Source organism: Lethenteron reissneri, chromosome 52 (assembly GCF_015708825.2).
Source record: "Lethenteron reissneri isolate LAM-NWPU_2019-01 chromosome 52, ASM1570882v1, whole genome shotgun sequence".
NCBI classification, from domain to species: domain Eukaryota; kingdom Metazoa; phylum Chordata; class Hyperoartia; order Petromyzontiformes; family Petromyzontidae; genus Lethenteron; species Lethenteron reissneri.
Genome location: NC_083830.1, coordinates 6,821,085 through 6,843,626, shown reverse-complemented (window position 1 = coordinate 6,843,626; position 22,542 = coordinate 6,821,085). Strand labels below are relative to the sequence as shown.

General features: G+C 45.5%; 1 protein-coding gene across 3 annotated transcripts; it reads left to right on the top strand.

Annotated features, from left to right (window-relative positions):
* The first annotated feature begins 1,395 nt into the window (after positions 1-1,395).
* Positions 1,396-17,328, top strand: LOC133355794 (uncharacterized protein C18orf63-like). 3 transcript variants are annotated; one of them, XR_009756793.1, is made up of 15 exons: positions 1,396-1,491; positions 3,724-3,913; positions 5,204-5,282; positions 5,833-5,889; positions 7,188-7,299; positions 8,826-8,867; positions 9,691-9,767; positions 11,264-11,373; positions 11,851-11,947; positions 12,671-12,756; positions 13,648-13,831; positions 14,462-15,110; positions 15,835-16,167; positions 16,729-16,818; positions 17,036-17,184. XR_009756793.1 is itself a non-coding variant. In XM_061573153.1 (15 exons), exons 2-15 carry the CDS (start codon positions 3,771-3,773, stop codon positions 17,219-17,221), a joined length of 2,322 nt encoding a protein of 773 aa, XP_061429137.1. In that variant the 5' UTR covers positions 1,396-1,491; positions 3,724-3,770; the 3' UTR covers positions 17,222-17,328. The 3 variants fall into 3 exon arrangements, 2 of the variants coding, with proteins under 2 accessions (XP_061429137.1, XP_061429139.1); XM_061573153.1 differs by having other exon boundaries at positions 14,462-15,187; positions 17,036-17,328; XM_061573155.1 differs by lacking the exon at positions 1,396-1,491 and adding an exon at positions 1,545-2,018 and having other exon boundaries at positions 14,462-15,187; positions 17,036-17,328.
* The last annotated feature ends 5,214 nt before the right edge of the window (positions 17,329-22,542 follow it).

Genomic DNA, 22,542 nt, shown 5'->3' with positions numbered 1-22,542 from the left:
AAGTCACTGAAAGTGTCTTCACAGTACTCACAGTACTTCTTTCTGTGTCTCTTCTTCTCTCCACGATCTTCCTACAGGAAGTCACGACCATGTGACAGCCTGGAAATAGCATTAAAATGGCCGTGGCTCCTGTTCGTGAACCGAAGCGGAGTTCGTGAACCGGAGCATATTTTTATGAACTTTTCTGTTCGTGAACCGAGTTGTTCGTGAACAGAAGCGTTCGTGAACCGAGGTATCACTGTACTGGTAGGAACGAAGTGAACCAGCCTACTATAGATTATATCGTCCGTCCGTCCGATGTCCGATTACGTGTAGCAACATCGCCCCCTACTGCAAACACTTGGCAGGACCCTACAAAAGCCTTTAGACTCAGTGAGGCTTTCCTGGCTAAACAAGTGTAACATTCCCTTATTATTCCCTGAGATAGGTTTTAATTAAAACATTTAAATAAAAAATTCACTCGCAGCGGCCTAAAGCCTACAGCTAGGCCTAAAGCCTAGAACTAGGCCTCAAACTCTCCCTTCGTATCGTACACCCGCATGTGTGAAAGGGAGTTAATGTTTAACAATGTTACATTCCCTGATGTTTTTAAATAGAAACATTTAAATTTAAAGCTTTTACATTAATAATTAAAACATTTAAATTACAAATTAACTCACAGCGGCCTAAAGCCTACAGCTAGGCCTAAAGCCTAGAAGTAGGCCTCAAACTCTCCCTTCGTATCGTCCGATTAGGTGTAGCAACATCGCCCCCTACTGCAAACACTTGGCAGGATCCTACAAAATCCTTTAGACTCAGTGGGGCTTTCCTGGCTATACAAGTGTAATAATACATTATATTTATATTCTTTGGTTATTCGTTCCTACCAGCCCACCCTGCAGGGTCCTGTTAAAATAATAAAAATATAAAACAATAAAAATTCTCACGACGCTTCGTCTGCAACACAAGCAATCATCATCAGGTGTGAAATCCACAGCAAGAAAATTTGAACAAAAATGTTTTCTCCTTAATGTGGCAGTGCCACATTAAATACGCACTACAATGACAATAGTTTACATCGATTTGAAGCATGTTTTATTTTGGGGGGGGGGGGCAGAGCTTTGTGACGTCATATGTGAGGGGGGTCTGACTTTTTGTGACGCCATGACGAAGGGGGGGGGTCAAAAATCGTCCATAATCGCGTGACGTCATTTATGGACGGCCCCTTGGCCGTGAATCTCATTTGGGTGGCCGTGTTGGTGAGAGCGCGGTGCGCTAATCACTGCGCCACCGCTCCTCATTGTAAAGTGTCACGTGACCCGAGCCCCCGTGGGGGGGGGGGTGATCCCGCGCCTTTCCTAGGGAATCGATTCATCTTAATCGGCTAATAACGAATCCTCGTTTTCGATTAATGCATTATAAGCTGCGATAAGAATCGATACATTGTTCGACACAAGAATCGTTTAATCGATGCGTACGGTGCCGTTGCGGGTTACCGTTTATAATCGTGAGGTAAACTGTGATTAAAACTTAAACAGAGAATTACAACGTTACTCGCATGATTCATCTATCAGTTTGCAAAATATAAACAATATTACGAGTAACATCTTTCAATGTTTAAAAAACTTGAATTAACTTTATTTTAATGAACGCTAAATGTAACTTTTGTACAACTTTGACGTGTAAAATGTGTGGTCATTACATTTAATATGAACATCATACAATAGTACCTGTATAAATAATAACTGTATTCCAAACCGACTCAGCCCATTATCCATCGTGGATATATATAAAAAATTAATACGACTGGATAGTACCTCTGTGAATAATGTCATAGGAATGTGGAATTTCCACCACCGACTTGACATTTCCATTCCCTTCTAGATTTGAAGCTTTCGTGACTGCAAGGATTCATACTCTTAGGTTTTTTCGGTAAAGTCACGTAGGTAAAAATAAAAAAAATCAAATAATATAAATAATAATAGAAATAAAATAAAAAATCACGACGTTTCGGAGGCAACACAAGTCTCCGTCATCAGGTGGGAAACGTCAGCTAAATTTACCGAAAAAACCTAAGAGTATTTATATTCCCGTATGCGTTTGTGCCTATCCAGCACTGCTCATTTTACAAATCCACTGCTGTACGTACGGGGGGGCATGACCATACTTCACCACGTTGGTCAATGCGAGTTTGTTGAGTGCCGATAATTAATTACAGGGTGGTCCAGATGTCTTGTGACCCCTATTTAATTTTCTAAACGTAATTTTTAAAAGTAAGGTTTATTTAAAACAAATATGCAAAGGATAAAAAAAATGTTTTGGGTTAGCTAATTGGGGGTCGCACAACAATGGATTTTGTTGCACTGCCCTAAGCTAACCACCACATATCCTCCTTCCATAGAAATATACATCCTTGTGTTAATTGTAAAATTATGACAAACCGTGCATCCCCTCCACAATTATTTGCACACTATGATGTCTCTGATTTGTGTTCTCATCCATGTGCTAAATTAAGGCTGATTTTTATAACCAAATAATGCAGAATTTGTAGCTGTGCACTGTTTTCTTTCGCTTTCAGAGAGAGAAAATGATTCTGAGGTGCAGAAAATCGCAGACAAGTGGTAGTAAGGCAGGCAAAACCACCGCCAACAATTCCCCAACCTCTGGTCCTTTTTTTTTGGGATGTTTGGCCAATTCAGAATCAAAATATTTATTGCGACTGGAGGAATCCGATGAGCTATGAAGCTCTTTTTCACAGATGTCCATTTCCATCAATGAGTTAGAAGAATTGTTTTTTTACCCTTTCTGGCAATAAAACAGTTGTGTTAAGATGTTAAAACACCAAACATAAACCTATTGCAAGGAATCCTGTCAGCATTAACCACACATACTTGTGGTAAACATGCAAACAAAAACATGCTCTGGTAATATATGGCATTGTCTTTGAAACTGATTGGTCCGCACCAGAGACAGCTTTCTTTAGAGCCTAGTCTCAAACAGTGTTAGACCAGAGAACGCCAATAGGCGAACAGCACAAACACAAATGCCCTCATAAATCCACTTTCTGTACTGCTATCAGGCTGGCAAGCAAGGTGATGGGACATCGACATCGATTAATAGCGAGGGAGCTTCACGAATGTATGATAACCATATTCTTAGTTTTTTTTGGTAAAGTCACATAAGTAAAACATTAAAATTAATAAAAGTAAAATAAAAATAAACGCACCTTTACATCATCCGCACCTAGTTTACACAACAAAGGCTTATTCCTAACAGCGTGCTTCAGCCGCACCGAACCTCACAAAAATAATATTCAGGGCCTACCTTGGCTCCTCCCACCCTCAACCAGTATATATACAAATACTGTTTCTTGGAATTTCTCTCACTTGATACAGCTATCGTGCTGTGACGGTTCCACCTGAAGACGGAAGCTTGTGTTGCCTCCGAAACGTCGTGATTTTTATTTTATTTTACTTTTATTAATTTTATTTTTTTACCCACGTGACTTTACCGAAAAAACCTAAGAATATGAATCCTTGCAGTCACGAAAGCTTCAAATGTATGATAACCACCAACCCACTCCTCCACCAGTGCTGCATTAGGGATGTGTGCAAACAATTTATGGAATGGGTCCTGTCATCAGGATCTTTGGCCACTTCCATCTAATGTATTGGGAGGCGGTAACAAAATTACATAACCTGAAATATTTACTCTCGTGATTTGTTTTATTTTTATATATTGCAGACGAGCCAGCCGTGTGTAAGCAAGGGCAGCGGGGCATCTCGGAGGTCATGCAGGGCACCAGGGCGTCGTCGCTCTTCTTCCTGAGCCTCCCCGAGTTTGACCGCTTGGTCAGGACCATACTGACGCTGGACCTGCCGTCTCACCCGGGTCCTCATGACGACAATCGGGCACAGCAGATCCTCCGATGCCGGTCCGTGACCTCGGACTCCACAGAGGACAAGAATTTACATTTATCTAGCCCGATGGCTCGGCAGTAGAGCAAGTGGCTCACAATTGGAAGGTTGCAAGTTGAATAACTTGATAGCCTATTTAAAGCTTTCGTGACTGCAGGAATTCATCTTCTTGGTTCTTTCGGTAAAGTCAGATAGAAGGGAAATAATAAAATAATAAAAATAAAACAATAAAATAATTCTCACGACGTTTCGGCCACAACGCAAGCAGCCGTCCTCAGGTGAAGAACAGGTCTGTCGGAAAGACAGCGTCTGAATGAGACAGCATCTGAATGAGACAGCGTCTGAATGAGACAGCGTCTGAATGAGACAGCGTCTGAATGAGACAGCGTCAATCAGACGCTGTCTTTCCGACAGACCTGTTCTTCACCTGAGGACGGCTGCTTGCATTGTGGCCGAAACGTCGTGAGAATTATTTTATTATTTTTATTTTATTTTATTATTTCCCTTCTACGTGACTTTACTGAAAGAACCAAGAAGTTGATAGCCTATCATTCCTCCCGGGGTAGATAAAATTAGTAATGGGTTTTTGGGAAGTGAAAAGAAGTGAATGTATTTGTCTCATGAATGTGGAATTTTCTTCACCGGCTCAGGATTGTAAACAGGAGATGACTGCCACCTCAATGTTTGTTTGAGCAGAAAATCACTTGGGGCGTTCGATAATTACCTTTTACAAGCGGTGTCTGGAGTTCCAATCTCCATCTAATTCATCACATTGTTGGTGATCATGCATGATTTGTTGTTAACTGTCAACCAGCTCTGTAGCCGTCTCAAGGCGAAAATGTACCGTAAAGCCAACAAAGCACAGCCTTAGCGCCTTCATGATAGCATTTGTGCTATAAGAATGGCGCATATACCAAATGTATTGATTAATTAATTAATCATTCACATATCGGAACTTAAATTTCGATTTAAAGCTTTCGTGACTGCAGGGATTCATCTTCTTGGTTCTTTCGGTAAAGTCACGTAGAAGGGAAATAATAAAATAATAAAAATTAAACATAATAAAATAATAGCGTCAGACGCTGTCTTTCCGACAGACCTGTTCTTCACCTGAGGACGGCTGCTTGCGTTGTGGCCGAAACGTCGTGAGAATTATTTTATTATGTTTTATTTTTATTATTTTATTATTTCCCTTCTACGTGACTTTACCGAAAGAACCAAGAATAAGATATCGGAACTTACTGAGAACTCATTGGAAACCATGTCTGTTCTTGCAAGCGAGACCCGGTTTGTCTTGTGTTGCTTAGGGAGCTGCTGTTTCTCAACCCAGAGGTACTTTCAGCCCCGCTGCTTAACACAACAAAAAATATCATCATCGTTACATCCGTAAGTGGACAACATCCTCACAGCACACAGCAACGTACAACCGTACAGTCTGATTTTATATTCGGGCTGTTGTTTCCACATTAAGTGATTACCAGTGCATGACTTTCGGACCCAGTAATTCTAAAAACTTTATAACCATATTTTAGGGCGCCGTGGTAGCGAGATGTTAACTACTTCGCCTGGTATACCGGAAGCCGTGGGTTCGATCCCGACCCTGATGCCTGTATATATGGAGTTTGCATGTGGTCGCGTGGATTTTTCTCTGGCTCCTCTGCTGTTTCCCTCCACATTTAGAATCAACGTGCATTTAGAGTATTTGGCCGACATACATTTTCACGTGATAAGCCACTTCATTAGGCTATCAATTGTGGTCATGTCGCTTATGAAAAAGAGCTAAAAAGCTCAGTGGACCTTACCTGGTAAAATAAAAAGTTTAGTTTTATATAGAATTTTAATGTGGGGAATGCATTGTGAGCAGCAGAGGGCAGTGCAGAACAGCATTGGGTGTTTGATTTTTTAAAATGATTGTTGATTGTTTTTTTCCCGTCAGATAAGTTTCCTAAAGTCTGGAAAAATCCAGGGATTCGTGCAACGCGTCAAGGCGAAGGTGAGATATATTCTGGTGTATGTGTGGGTAGCGGTGGTGTAGCAGTTAGCGCACTGCACTATGAATCCGGCGAGCTGAATTCTATTCCTGGCCACGGCTAAAATCATTGGTTACGTCGACTCGGGCTTAGATGAGTACCTGGTGCAGTGTGACTCGGCATGGTGCGTGCCACACCAACTCCTTGTGTGCTCTTCCGGCCTTCATAGGTGCTCACTCATCACACTTGCGCCAACAGTTTGCTTTAGGCTTTTAGGGATATTTGCATTTTTTTTCTGTGTGTAAGTATAAGGAATGTGACATTCATTTTAAGAATACAGTATTCCGAGAGAAAAAATATCCCACAAATCGGGCCGAGGTTACAAACTTGAGGATAATTCAACAAAACTTATGTTTTGGATTAATACGAAAGTATGTCACAGAAAATGACATCACCTGTCACTTCAACATGTTTCCCGCCAGAAGTGGTGTCACGTAAAATCGGGTGACATAACTATTGTTAGCACGAAGACCAGGCTAAATGTTTACATTTTACTGATGCAAAAATGCCAAACAACATACGAAATTGTGCTTAAACATCTGAAAACCATACATATTTAGGTCTGAAACCGATCCCTAACATAGATATGTCGAGTAGGTTCAACTGAGCTGCAGACGTACTCTTGGAGGCAACACATTTATTTAACACCAACACACGGGATAACTGCCCCTTAACAGAATAACAACCAATGGTGATGACCACCAGGCTAACTACACTAATTACAATGTAGCTAGCTACTACGGACCGGACCACAGCTCGGGTCCAGGTCCACGTGTTGGAGACTCGTAGAACGATGACGTAGACAAAGGCTTCTTCAGGATGAACAACAACAACCCCGGTCCCACCTGGGGACCCGGTTTATATTCTCTGCGGCGCGGCTGGCTCTGCCCTTGGCCACGACCACCTTACAGAATCCTTGAGACAGATCTGGACCCAGACCACGTGACCACCCCTAGCCCTCACTTGGGGCCCCTTTGTAGACTTAACCGGTCACGTGTCCTCTCGTGTCAACCAGAGCCTTTAGTAACCCCTACGGCCGGCACTCCCACACCCAATCCTGTAGGGCTGTCACTGCACGCCAAGCGTGATGGCATCCAGCGCTATCAATGAGCGCTGACCGAGCCCTTCTAGGGCCGGTACAAAACCCACACCATAGCGGTATCCGCGATGTCGCTACATCGCACACCGTGCCTCTCTAGGGCTGGCACTGTACAGTGACATCCTGCGATGTCACTACACATGTATTTATTGTGTGATGCAGGTACAGGATGTTCAAAGAGCTATGCCGGCCGAGGTGCAGATGTGTCTCACCTACACGCTCATCGCTAGACTAGCGCCAGGGTGGAACAAAGTCGGAGACGTCCTTGTACAAGGTCAGACGCGACGACGGTGCTGGTAGTGGTGAAGATGGTCAAACGCCAATCAGCCAGTACGGGTGTCCCTCGATTTACAAAAGGGATGCGTTCTTAGCAAAAAAAGCGCGTAAAACGAAATGTCGTAAAAACCAAATGGTTTTTACCATTAATGTAACGCAGACAATTAGGGATGTGTTTCGGACAGTCATTCCATAACCTAAGAATATGCACCAATATCACGTTTCACAATTCAAAAATAATAAAGAACATAAATATGAAAACGATTGAATAATAATTAATTGAAAAGAAAAATAATTAATCTTTTCAGGGAACTCACCAAAAGATTTGCAGGTAGGAATGACTGGTAAGGTGATGTGGAGGCGTTACTGTTGCACTGCAGGGAAACTGTGACGCTGTCGTGGATGGATGACGCAGCCCTCCGGGTGCTTCTTGTTTGACCTCATGTCGGGTGCCGTGTTCAATTTTGTTGACACGGAAATTTAATGTATCGCAGACAATTAGGGATGTGTTTCGGACAGTCATTCCATAACCTAAGAATATACACCAATATCACGTTTCAAAATTCAAAAATAATAAAGAACAAATATGAAAACGATTGAATAATAATTAATTGAAAAAAAAATAATCTTTTCAGGGAACTCACCAAAAGATTTGTACGTAGGTGATGTGGAGGCGTTACTGTTGCACTGCAGGGAAACTGTGACGCTGTCTTGGATGGATGACACAGCCTCCCGGTTGCTTCTTGTTTGACCTCATGTCGGGTGCCGTGTTCAATTTTGTTTACACGGAAATTTCGTAAACCGAACGTTCGTAAGTCGAGGGATACCTATACGCTCTTGGTTCTGGGTATGATGATGAGATAGTTGGACGTGCTCCGTAGCACGAAGGGGTTTTCTGAGGCCAGTGGATTGAGAAAGGTTGGAGCTGGTGCAACATTTTTAGAAAATCCATATGGCCGCGCCTAATGCCCAGGACAACGCCTGAAGACATTTTGAAGCCGCTGAAGAAGTGAGGTAAGGTGGCGTTGACGTTGAGGTAAGAATGGTGATGCAATAATCAAGGCGAATGCTGACGATGCTACAAGCCAGAGTGTTTGCTGTGTCCGTGGTCAACATTGAGTGGATGTGCCATTAGGCCCTGATATGGTGGTTGCATGTCTTCAATGCGTTGAGGTTTCGGTTGTCGAGTGAAAATATAAAGTCCAGGGTGATATCGAGAATTGATGATAATGATGGTGGTGATCGTGGCAGTAGTCGTGATACTGATTACGGTGACTGAATGATAATGATTAATATAATGACAAGATGGGGATGGTGCTGATTGTGGTGAATGAATGATGGTGGTGGTGATGGTGATCATAAAAGTACAATGGGTGGGGGGCTTAGTTACGGGTCCCAGACTAGGACTAGTACCTCAGCATTTCCAAACTTTTGAGCCTGCGTGTCAAACCCATAACATTGTCTTCACGTAGTTTTTGTAAAGAGTATTAATCTCCACGTGTGTCGGTAATTGTGCCACAACAGGGAGGGACTTCATGATGAAGACGTGCAAACAAAACGCTGTGGGTAAGTCGGAGAGAAACTGGGTTCATAAATATGAGCGATTCATGAAGTACACTTTATTTGATAGGGGTTTCTTTTGTGTGCAGTCAATCATGTCGAAGCTGACACAAGCAACGAGCTACACTTGAGAACCCTGTTTATTCATAGGTGGCTGAAATCCAGATTCAGACCCAGGATCTCAGTGTTTGCCAGCTTAGTGTCTGAGCCATTCGGCCACCTCTAAGTGGGAAACCCCTTTGAATTTTAAATTCACATATCAACCCAAGGCTTAATTTAATCTGGACACACCACATCCAGTACACCTCTTGTTATGGCTGTGGCTACTCGCCTCGTGCCATCCACTCGAGTCTATCAGCGACCCAGAAAACACCCTGTGAGAATCTTCTTGAAAATAAAACATTATAAAATACAATTCTCACGACGTTTCGGCCACAACGCAAGCAGCCGTCCTCAGGTGAAGAACAGGTCTGTCGGAGAGACATCGAAATTTAACTCTGTGAGAAATTAAGCCCGAACTCGAAACCCAATACATGGTACGGTATACCTATAAAAAAATGCATTCTCCCCATATTAGTCTCTTCACATACCAAAAGTGTTTTTTAAACAACCCATGGAGCCGCAGGAAATCTTATGCTCATCAGCAAATTGTTTCATCACAAGCAAACTCTGGAGACGAGTTTTGACATTCATTGTTGAATAAACAGAGCCAGGCAAGGACTGTTACAGTAAGGAATGGGTTCCTAGTTTTACGCAAAACCGTATAAAAACATACACAACACAATCGCAAAGCATTGTTGTCCTGGTAATATCCGATTGTCTTGGCCAGGTCTGCAGGTGAATGTGACTGACAAACAGGTGTGCATCGCCATTGACGTATTCACAGTCCGGCTTCCTCCTCCCGCGGTAACCAGTCCTTGCAATAACCCACCACGGTCCACTTTTCCATGTTTACCAATATTCCCCCCACCCAAAACAAAACAGCACATTCGTCTACTACCTTGCCTTGTATACAGGAGGTCGTGGGCTCGATCCCGACCCTGATGCCTGTATATTAGGAGTTTGCATGTTCTCCCCATGGTCGTGTGCATTTTTTCCTGGGTTTTTCGGTTTTTGCCCCCCTGCATTTAGAAACATGCTTTGAGAGTATGTGGCTGCTATTCATTTCCACATGATAAGCCACTTCATTAGGCTATCACTTGTGGCCAGGTTGCTTCTGAAAAAGAGATACATAGCTCAGTGGACATTACCTGCTAAAATAAAAATAGTAAAAAAAATGTAATAGGTGTAGAATTGTGAAATGGCTCTTCTTCATAGGACACAGAGAGCCCGTATAAACAGAGTGAATATAAGAGTTGGAGACTGCATGATAAATAAATGTTGAAAATGTTTCCCGATGAACAGTTTTTAAATTGGCGTATGAACAGTTACACGAACAGTAGCTCTGGAGTAACAGACAAACCCTTCAACGGTCAAAAATATATTGCGAAATAAACTAACGTCTATTAAAAGTTACATTTCAAAATGTTGCTGCCACATTTTATTATGGGTAACTATATTGAATTGAGCTCAATAAAACCATAATACACTCTACCCCTCTGACCTCCCTATGTGCGGTGAAAAAGGGTCGTTGCCCAAAATGTTGCATATTATAGAAATCTTAGTTTGCTTTGTAAGGCAGTGTTATTGATGAATACGTTGAGCTAATTGTGCCAACACAGTCACCAGATTATTTTTTACATAATCCACTTAATAATGCATTTCTGGGCCCAATTAATATTTCAATAACATTTCAGAGTCTCTGGAGAAATGTTCTGATCATAGGGACTATTAAATGTTTAAATTTCCTGTCTTGCATGCAGGATAGAGGAATTTACAGGCGGCAATTTGAAAGCAAGTTTTATTCAGTCTCTTTGGACATTACTATCCAATTTAACTGAGAAAATCAAACATATAGTGTACCACATTTTATTGGTGTTTACACCATTCAAACAAAGGTTAAGAAGATACATGCTTCACGAACCTGATTATTGGTGAACACACAGTACGCCTTCCACTAGATTTCCGAGCTCACTACCTGAAAAAGCTGAAAGTGCTTTGAGCGAAACGTAATCATATGTTGATGTTTAAATCAGTCACGAAAAGTACTAAGCCACCGGTGAGCAAATATATTGATCAGAATTCTATCAATAACGATTGGCACATAAAATAAGTCTGTGAATATGACAAGCGTGTGTGGTGGTGGAGGGTAAATGACTAGGATTTTGGCATTAAATTACCACGTGACCAAACCCAACAACAATATGCATCATTATATTGGCAACGGAAACCTAGGTTTTACTTTGATGATGAAGCTGAAGACGATGATGATGGTACATTTCTTGCTTTCTCACCTCTGCAAGCTAGAGGATTTTGACATCTCCACTGCGGTCATTCAGAGGTTCCTGGCATCAGACTTTGCAACCATATCTCCTGCCTCTATCTTCAGCCGCTGGTGCTATGTTCTGCCAAGGTGTGTATGCGTTGGGGATCCAGTCATCACCATTATCATCGTCATTTGATGTCCTCTTGGGTATGGCTGGATGAATAGGAACTTATAAGTCTCTGGCTATTGAACGGTGGCACCAAAGCAATTCATCAACTGACAACCAACACTGTTGAATGACTAAAGCAGCTAGACAGAAAATTTGTAACATTTGTAACCGTATAAAAAAATCACTTGCTTATCTCTACCACATGCCATATGAAAAAAGACGCCTGGTTAATTAAAGTGTGTTCATAAATGTGGGTGGAGCTGTGGTTAACACATTGCACTAGCAACCTAGGACCTAGCAACCTGAGTTTGATTCCTGGCCATGACCCGCATCAATGGTGAGTGATATTTTATAAAGGGATTTTTCGTCTTGTGACATGACGCCGATGGCATGATTGAAATACGTTTTGGGGTGATTTTTAAAAAAACAACTTTTGTGTTTGTGCCTCCTTTCAGCATGAAGAAAGGCGAGATTGTGTCAGTCACTCACGCACTCCTGCCCAAGAGTTCTCTACAATCCTACAATGACCTGCGCAAGCACTGGAAAAATATGGTACTTCTTTGGCAGTATACTCTTAGGTTTTTTCGGTAAAGTCACGTAGGTAAAAAAAAATATTAATGTAAATAAAATCTTAAATCACGACGTTTAGAAGCCAACACAAGTCTCCGTCATCAGGTGGGGCCGTCACAGCTAAATTTACTGTATCAAGTGAGAGTCTTTGGCAGTGTTTTCTCAACGAAATTAGTGATGTGGTGGCCGCCCTATCATCCGTGTTTCCCTCCTTTGCCTGGCACTCTATTGTCACATGAAAGAAACACTGATCAAAAACACCTCCTTGAAAATGTTTTGGTTCTTTGAAAGTATTTTGGGTTCTAGTTGTTGGTGAGCTGGGAGGTGAGTCTCTGTGTCTCGCCTAAGGGGAGCAGTCGTGCAACGGTTAGCGCGCTGCGTTACAAACCCGGCGACCCGAGTTCGATTCCCGCTCACAGCCACCATCAGTGACGATTATCTGAATCGGTCCTGGGCCTCCCCTAGGTCGATCTACTTTAAACGAGTACCTGGTGTGGTGTGTAAATATCGCCACTGAGAAAACAAAGATGGCTAAGCGTGGTGCTGGCCACTCATTCCCTCGTGCGCCGTGCTAGCCTTCATAGGTGCCACTCGCTAACAGCACTTGGCCTAACAGTCTGTTAAGGCTATACGGGGGTTCTTTGTCTTTGTGTGTCACACCTGGTGTGTGCGTGTGTGTGTCACACCTGTGTTTTACTGGAATAGCACGGCTACCGCCTGCCGCAAGAAGAGCAGGACCGGACCATTTATTGCCACATCAACTTCAAACTCCTTGGAGAACGGCTCTTCAGGTAAGACGAAAAATACGATTCCAAAACTTTTTGAGCTCCCTCCCACGGAGGCTCGTATGGTAGCAGCGGCGTGAGCAAGCAATGGCAGGGCTACACCTTTACTTGTTATGGTTGTTTGAAAAGGAGCTGGCGTGCAGTGGTTCACGTGCTGCACTGTGAACTCAACGATGTGAGATGGATTCCCGGGCCATGGCTAACATCGGTGGATATGAGTGGTTCGAGAAGAATGAAATGCAATGACGCGAGATTAGATGGTGACGACGAAATTCATGAAGATGATCATAATAATCATAGTAAGCTTTGCATTTTTATGGCGCTTAAATAGCACTGCAACTCAAAGCTCCTTACATGATATCTCACCTCAAACATTCCAAGAACACCCCCAGTGGCAGCTGTCCCTGTGCGGCATAATGTCTGCCAGTAGGGGTGGGGGGGTGGGGGCAGCGGTGATTGCTATGTGTAATCCCAATTGAATAATTTGCAGATAACTTTTTAAAATGGACAAATTTGTACCGTGACGCCATCACCCATTGTCATACTCCTTTCGAATGAGACCACAGGATCTTTAACGTCCACAGTGAAGCAGATGGCGTGTAGAAGTTATCATGAATACACCCGCAGTATTTACCAGGGCGATCTTCCCTATTTGAACCACGAACCTCTGCAACGAAGGGCGAACACGCTACCGCTGGGCCATGCCGTGATCACCAACAACAACAACACCAACAACAACAACCGCCGTTCACCACTAAGGCGGCGACGTCACCGCGGCACCTGTGCCATGCTGGCGTGCAATCTGACCCCACGTCAAGTGTCGTTAGGGCCTTCTGGCAGGAGATCACGGAACAGACCCAGGTGCCGTGCTCCTCTTCCCTCCTCTCTCCCGCACAGCTACCCGCTGTGGTCCCTGCGCAGTGATGCGGTGCAGTTTGTGGGCCGCGGCGATCACGGCGGCGTGCTGAACACCTTCCTGGGCGACCTGCACAACCGCCTGCCGGCGATGTGTGGCTTCCCCATGCGCCTGACCTCCTCGCCCCTTTACTGCACGCCCGAGCTCTCCTCCGTGCGGCTGCGGGTGAGAAACAGACTCCCTTAGTTTCCTCCCGCTGGCACGTCCTAACTGAGCCAGCTCAGGGAACGCCCCTCGAGGTACCGGCAAATTTCCACAGGCTATTTGCAGTGCCGGATTAAGCTAGTGCGGGGCCTGTAGCATATGTTATAAAGAGGCCCTAAGTAAAAAAAAAACACAAATATTAAAACACAATTTATTGTCTTGCATAGTAAAGTAATTGCATTTTTTTATTTTCTATACAGGCAGATAATACGACAAATCGCGAACCTTAAACACCCGGTCATTCATAAAAATTGAAGGCAGCATAGTACTATAGTAATAGAGCAAGTTCAGAATCACTGAACCGGAATTTATAGCTTGAAAGCATTTAACGCGGGGCCCTTGAGAGTGCGGGGCTCGTAGCATATGTAGCTACTTTTGCTCCTGGGATAATCCGGTACTTGCTATTTGTCGAGTCATGCCACAAACCCAAATACGCTGGCCGCACTTGGTATCTAAGTGTGGTTCAGGCCTATACAGTGCCAGGCGTTAGGGTTCATGGGCACCCTGCGATGATTTGGACGTCACCTTGTCATCTACTCACGTCTTGACCCGTTCTGTGTGTGTGAGGTTGTTTTTGTTTATTCTTTACAGGAGACTCACAGCTCTCAGCCGGTGAATCTGTCAAGTAATCCTCCTCCTTCCTACAACAGTACTCCCCGCTTCTTCTCTTCCCAATTGCAGCAGTCGTCCATCCCGTTAAACCTAAATCTCTGCGAGTTTGCCAAAATGTTTGCAAATATCAGCTCTCCAGTTTCCACATCCCCTCACTCGCAGCAGAACCGTAGCATAACCACAGCACAGCAAAAGCCGCAATCCGATGATGTTGCTGCTAAGCTTACAAGAACATCATCATCATCTTTAACATCATCATCAACATCATCATCGTCGTCACCATTGCAGCAGAGGCCCAAGCCACAAAATGGGTGGGTGGCATCATCTTCTCAGGGGCAGTTAGGCAAGCCGAGGATGTGGCAGCCGGGCTCAGGGTCGGCCATTATGAGCGCCACGCAGCCGCCAAGTCTGTTGGACAAACCGCGCACGCTGCTCGGACTGCCAGTGTTCGGCGCGAATGCGGGCGACGCATTCCTACCGATCTTCAAGGGCGGCTTCAAGACGAGCCAGCGTCCTGCGGGCAGGGCGGAGCCACCAAAGAGGATGAACTTCATGCAGCACGTGTTGTCTGGGAAGGACGGTGGAAGTGGTGGCGGTGGTGCCGGTTGTGGCGGTGGCGATGGAGGCGGTGAGGGTGGAGAAAGTAGCGGACGAGTGGAAAAACCAAAATTGTTTGTCCCCACGTTCTTGAAAGTCAAAAAGCAGGTGAGGAAGCTGGTGAAGGAGGAAGCGCACGGCTAGCGCTGTCAGAAGTTCGTGGCAGACTGGCGCAGCACGCAAGGGAGCGGGTTCACCAACTGCGGTAGTCTACGGCAGACTCTGGGATTGGTAGTGGAGTAGTTGGTTGACGCGTTGCGCTATCAATCCGTTTTTTTCCCGAGTTTGATTCTGGGCCGCAGATAAAATCAGTGGCGAGTGACGTCTCCACACAGGCTTGGTTCTTCCCCCACTTTACCGACCTGCACTAACCCGCATGGTGAAGTACGGCCTAACAACCCCTATGCCCGACACGCTATGATAGAGACCCTCACACAGATGTGGATTGATATAAATGGACTGTGATTACAATTATTTTATTATAAATATGTTTGAGGCAGGAGCTAAGCCCTGTTGCATGTAACCACCCACCGCCTATGACACCCGCCCATACGCTAACAAACAACCCCTATGCCCGACACGCTATGATAGATACCCTCACACAGATGTGGATTGATATAAAGGGACTAATTACAATTATTTTATTATAAATGTTTGAGGCAGGAGCTAAGCCCTGTTGCATGTAACCACCCACCGCCTATGACACCGAACGCTGTCACATGCCCCACCCCGCCCCCACTCTTGTGTTGGTACAGCCCGTGAACAGGACCGTCCCGACCATGCCAGACAAACCAACGAGGCAACAGGGGGGGGCGACTTCCCCAGCCAACGCTGTGATGACGACGAAACCAATCCCCGCGAGTCGCCCTCTGCCGCCCTCCTTCACCGCCACCACGACCGTCTCTCCCGACGAGACCGTCCCAACTCGCGACGCAGTCGGCCCCGCCGCCTGGCAGAGGCTGGGGTTGCTCCCTGTCGGAGGGGCATCTGGTCGTGGGCTCCCCCCCAAACTCTCAACACTTACAAAGCCCAAAGTCGCACCGGCCGACTGCTCTACCGCCGCGGTGAAGAGGAAAGCGCTGGCGCAAGTGAGCGGGGTGTTAGTCGCATGTGTTGCCGACCGCTGTGTTCCGCCGGTTTTAGTTGTCGGCGAACACGACGTGGTCCACCAACCCCAGCCTGAAAAAGCTGCGGATCGCAGGTTGTGTGCCGCCACATACAGCGTTCACGCTATACTTTGACCAAAAGCGTTTGAACTAATTTCTCGACAATTCCCAAAGGAGCAAAAAAATAAAAAATAGACTTTACCCTTTTCGGCAGATGTTCAAACTCATTTCTAGAGAATTGATTTTAGTGTTCAGTTTGTTGTCCTTCTCCAGCACCTCCCATTAGCACGGTTGGCTACGTACATTGCTAAAGAAGTCCAACATACATACAGACACCAAATAGACACCTACACTTGCCTGTTATTTTTTCTACCATAATCTAGATACTGGCAAAAAAAAGTTCCAAAAGAACCGTTTTGGATGTTATAGTTTCCACTTAGCTGAAGTGTCGGCCTCCAAGGAGGCTAACGTTGATGCGGCGATACACCACACCGAGTGAGCGAGCGCAATTATCTGTGCGGGGTCTGCGTGTTTGCGAGCCAGGTGCAAGATACAGAAGCCAAGCCTAAGAAATCTCGCCCCAAGCCGACTGTACAACAAGTCAACGTGGAGGAGATGGCAAGTAGTGACCAGGTATGGTGATCACTCACTCATGCACTCGGTCACTCCCTCAGACACTCACTAGGTCACTCGCTCGCACACTCACTCGGTCATCATCCTTACCACTATCACCACGGTCATTGTCAACACCGCTACCGCCATCACCACTGCCAACAATGCTGTGACCGCCACCGCCGCCGCCGCCATCACCGCCGTCATCACCCGTCTCTCTCCCCCCACCCGCCCGTAGCTGAGCAAGGTGAACGCCGTGACGCTGCTCTCATGGCTCAAGGGCCGTGGGGTTGCCGCTCGCTCGGCCGACAGGAAGGAGGAGCTCATCAGGAAGGTGGTTGCATCCATCAACAGCGGCAAGGGCAAGAGCAACAAGGGCAGCAATGACAGCAACAGCATCAGCAAGTTCTTTCCCGAGATGTGAACAACCTGCCACGCTTAGGTCTAGCTTGAGGGAGCGACCAGTGTGTCAATGTTCTTAGGTTTTTTCGGTAAAGTCACGTAGGTAAAAAATTTAAATTAAAAATAATAAAAGTAAAATAAAATAAAAATCACGACGTTTCGGAGGCAACACAAGCCTCCGTCTTCAGGTGGAACCGTCACAGCACGATTGCTGTATCGGCAATCGTGCCGTATCGGCAATCGTGCTGTGACGGTTCCACCTGAAGACGGAGGCTTGTGTTGCCTCCGAAACGTCGTGATTTTTATTTTATTTTACTTTTATTATTTTAAATTTTTTACCTACGTGACTTTACCGAAAAAACCTAAGAATATGAATCCTTGCAGTCACGAAAGCTTCAAATTCAGTGTGTCAATGTTGGTCAGTTGAGCAAAACTCATCTTTACGCTGTGGATACGTTGCGGTGTCTTGTGAGCGTAAGGACGGATGAGCTACGATTCGTATGCACGACGTGTGGCGGCGTAGTGACTCAACCTGGGTTTGGATTTCTCCCGAGGTTAACATCAGCCGTGAGCGATGTCTGAAACGGTCCCTTATCTTGCCACGTTATGTTCCGAAACCTGACCGAGTTGCTCACCTTACACTCCCTCCTTGTTTGTGCATGCGTGTACCACCCATGGAGTTCAATGGCTGTTCAGTTACATTTGAGATAGTTGACTCTGCCTACACAGGTGCCTTCAGGTTGACGTTTCAATACACCAGAGTTCTGCTCGGGTGTTGATTGCTATGGAGCATTGCGTTCGGAAAGTTTGTTGCTTGAGACCTGAGGTGGTAGGGTGGTGGCGCGGAGACTCGGTGGTCAGAGACGCTCACCTGGCACAGCCTGAGAGATCTCGAGCTCAAATTTGGGTTTGAACCTCCCACCCGTGATTACAGCAGGTTTTTTTGCCGTTGGAAGTGTGCGCAGGTGATCGACTCTTTTGGTGCTGTCACTTATTTTCAACGTGAATAACCACTTGGCCACGATACTGTTAATCATTATCAAGATGTCATCATGGCCAAAACTGCTGAATCCACCACCGCACCTCATCGCCAATGGTATCTACCCTCCGCTAGATCCTGCAGCTGCTGCGCATTAGAGACACGCAGCGACCTCCAAGATCAGCCCTGATACTCGTCCACCATCTGCTCTTAAGTACACTCACAAAGCCCCACAGACTCGCACAGAGACCCATAGCTCTGACATAACAGTCTAACCAACATCTGCTGTTATATACACTCATACAGAGATCCACAGACTCACACATAGACCCACAGACTCGCACAGAAATCCACAGACTCACACAGACCTACAGACTCGCACAGAACCCCACAGACTCACACAGAGACCTACAGACTCCCACAGAAATCCACAGACTCACAGAGGCCTACAGACTCGCACAGAAACCCACAGACTCACACAGAGACCCACAGACTCGCACAGAACCCCACAGACTCACACAGAGACCCATAGACTCCCACAGAAACCCACAGACTCACACATAGACCCACAGACTCCCACAGAAACCCACAGACTCACACAGAGACCCACAGACTCGCACATAAACCCACAGACTCACACATAGACCCACAGACTCGCACAGAAACCCACAGTCTCACACAGAGACCCACAGACTCGCACAGAAACCCACAGACTCACACATAGATTCACAGATTCCCACAGAAACCCACAGACTCACACATAGACCCACATACTCGCACAGAAACCCACAGACTCACACAGAGACCCACAGACTCGCACAGAGACTCGCAGGCTCACACAGACACCCACAGACTCGCACAGAAACCCACAGATCTGCCCTGGCAGTCTCCCAGTGTCCACTCTGAGGTTTCCTCTTCCCTGTAGGCACCAGACTCGTAGTCACCGCTCCCAATGCCGGCGTCTTGGCAATCGGCTCTCAGCCCCCCCCCCCAATCCTGCACACGCGTCCCACGTTATAGTTGTCTCACCTGTAATTGTTCTGCTAAGCGTGTGTGATTCGTCAATAAATTTCCCAAAAAATATCTTGTCCTCCTCTTGCAATAACTCTGCCAATCGCCTGATGGCCTCCTCTCCCCAGTTCTGTTTTTGCAACTCACATGTCTTAGAAATGTAACTGCCTCTTTGACGACTGCAGGATATTCAACAGCCGTATTCAGGATTGTAGCGATCGATATCGTGATGAATCAAATACGTGACAAAAAAAATCGCTTCAATCTCCAATCTGGCATTTTCTTTAAGTGGCAGGTTGTGCAACTGGTTGCAGAGACGCCCACATTTCGGACGCGTGCAACCGAGTTGCGCAACTGGTCTCTACGGTGTGGACTCGGCCGAATGAAACGGCGAGTGGATAAAAATCAAACTCTCAGCAAGACTATGAAAACCTTCACAAAGTATTGAAGAAGGCTGATCGGGATCAAAACTGACAGAGAAACGAGCAGGGTGGAGAATTTTCGATTTAAAGCTTTCGTGACTGCAGGGATTCTTCTTCTTGGTTCTTTCGGTAAAGTCACGTAGAATGGAAATAATAAAATAATAAAAATAAAACATAATATAATTCTCACGACGTTTCGGCCACAACGCAAGCAGCCGTCCTCAGGTGAAGACCAGGTCTGTCGGGGAGACAGCTGTCTCCCCGACAGATGGCTGCTTGCGTTGTGGCCGAAACGTCGTGAGAATTATTCTATGTTTTATTTTTATTATTTTATTACTTCCCTTCTACTTGATCTTACCGAAAGAACCAAGAAGATGAATCCCTGCAGTCACGAAAGCTTTAAATCGAAATTTAACCGCCTCTACGGGGAGGGATTCCACATAACTTTGAGATCCTTCAACAAGCTCCGTGATAAGGCTCAGCTAATCGAGTCCTCTTGATATGCAAATTCTTTTGTCAAGGCGCCCTTTGCCCCCCTTCCTACCCAGCTTAAATATATGCTCCAAGCATGGTGCTGTTTCATTCAGACGCTGTCGCCTCGACAGACATGGTTTTCACCTGAAGACAGCTGCTTGCGTTGTGGCCGAAACGTCGTGAGAATGATTTTATTATGTTTTATTATTGTATTACTTCCCTTCTACGTGACTTTACCGAAAGAAATAAGAAGAGGGTGGAGAACATTTGGAAAGCCGTTCGCTGGGGTTGCTTAGCGCACTGCACCCTTGGACCCAAGTTCAATTCCCTGCCACGCCCTGACGTAGAGAATTGCGGTCCTGGGCATTTCCCGCCAACTTCACCGCAGCCGCACCACTGAGCAAGGTGGTGAAGTGTTGTGCAACAAAAATAACCACGTGGACACCAGGGTCACCAACAGTGGATGGGTGTGGGGGGGGGTAAGGCGGCAATTTTTCTTCGGGACTCTCCACACAAAAGAGGGTTTCGCAACGGGTCCGTTGTGTTTGTCGCTAGTTATTAAACTAAACTAAAAAATTCTAGATTTGAAGCTTTCGTGACTGCAAGGATTCATATTCTTAGTTTTTTTCCGGTAAAGTCACGTAGGTAAAAAATAAAAATTAATAAAAAAGTATTTTACTTTTGTATTAATTTTAAAAAGTATTTTACTTTTTATTAATTTAATTTTTTTACCTACGTGATTTTACCGAAAAAACCTAAGAATATAAACAAAAAAATACCAGGTAAGCCTCAAATGAGTACATGGCGCGGTGTGTAAAAATCGCCACTGGGGAGACAAAGGCGGCCGGGCGTGGTGCTGACCACCCACCCCCTCGTGTGCCACAGTGCCGGCCTTTAAACACGTGCACGCTCACGGAACTTGCCCCAAAAGTCTGTTACAGGCTATAAGGGGGGATCTGTGTCTTCGTGGCTCGTGATGAATTGGGATTTGGGAGTAATGTTAAATAACACTGGTCAACACACTTTTTAAATCCTTTATATTAAGTTCACTTGCTTGCTTGCGCGCTTACAACCGTGCAAATCTTTCGGTCGTTTTTTAACCCACTTCCCGTGATCCAATCGAGCTGACATTTTCCACACAGACTCGTTGTGCGTGACAATTAATTTTCGTGTAAAAATTTTTTCCAAATTTTTTTTCCAAAATTTTACACTTTTTAGGAAAAAAGAATTTGATATTTAATTACCAATTGCTTAATGGTGGCAGACAATCATCTGACCCATAGGTGGCAGCTATCTCAAGCCAGAGGACGAGAGGACTCTAGCCGCCACGCATATAAAGGATTTATAGTGAAAAAAAAAAAACTTAGTTTTTACAGGTTTATTTTTTTCTGGCATAAGGTATTCCAACGGGTTTAATGTAATTTTGGGGTGCTGATTCCAAATCTGGCATCAGTTTTCGTCTATCACATCAGGTTTTTGAGATATCAAATATTGCATTTTCAATAAAAACTGCAGAAGAAAAATATTAAATAAATGTGGATATCTACATAAAGTGATATTATAAACACACTATCCTAAAAATACAGCACCATATTTTAACACTAAAGCAGTCACTGACTCGCAACAACTTGCAATAATAAGTGACAGAGTTAATTTCGGGTAAAATCAATGAAAATATGGTATGCCGATAGCATAAAAATGAGATGTGATAGAGCAAATCTGAGATCAGATTTGGAATCAGCACCCTGAAATTAGTCTAAAACAGCCGCAAAAGTCCAGGCCAGAATTTGTTGACCAGTGTATAATCGGTTAGTAAATCGAGCGGTGGCACAGTGGTTAGCGCGCTGCAGCTATGGCCACGTGAGTGGCGAGTGACATCTGAACCGATCCGCCCCCACCCCTTGTACGTCTGCACAGTGTCCCCATGTCTCAATTGTATGTCTACATGTACGCATAAGGGTTTTGTCTGCCTGCCTACCTGCTCGTCTGCATCTACGTCTCAATCTGCGTGTCTCGCTGCCTGTCCAACCTACCTGACCGTCTGCATCTTATTCAACACATTCCTGCGGAGGGAGCTGGTAGGAGCGTTGGGTTGCTCGGTCAATGGCCAGGGTTAACGGCGGCGTGGTGTATTCCGCAAATATTCCCGACTGTGAGGGCGGGCACAAGCCGGCGTGAGTAGGTTAAACGTTGAGTTTTATAAGGGCACCACAGGGTGACCAGTCCCTCCCCACCCAGCCCCACCCCTCCCACCACCCACCCAGCCCCACCCAGCCCCTCCCTACCCAGCCCCTCCCCACCCTCCCCACCCAGCCCCTCCCCACCCTCCCCTCCCCACCCAGCCCCTCCCTCCCCACCCAGCCCCTCCCTGCACGACGGACGGACACAATAATCCCCTGTGGGCTGGTGGAACCAGGAGGTTCCTACCAGTACAAAGGGTTTCGGGTTAGATCTTTG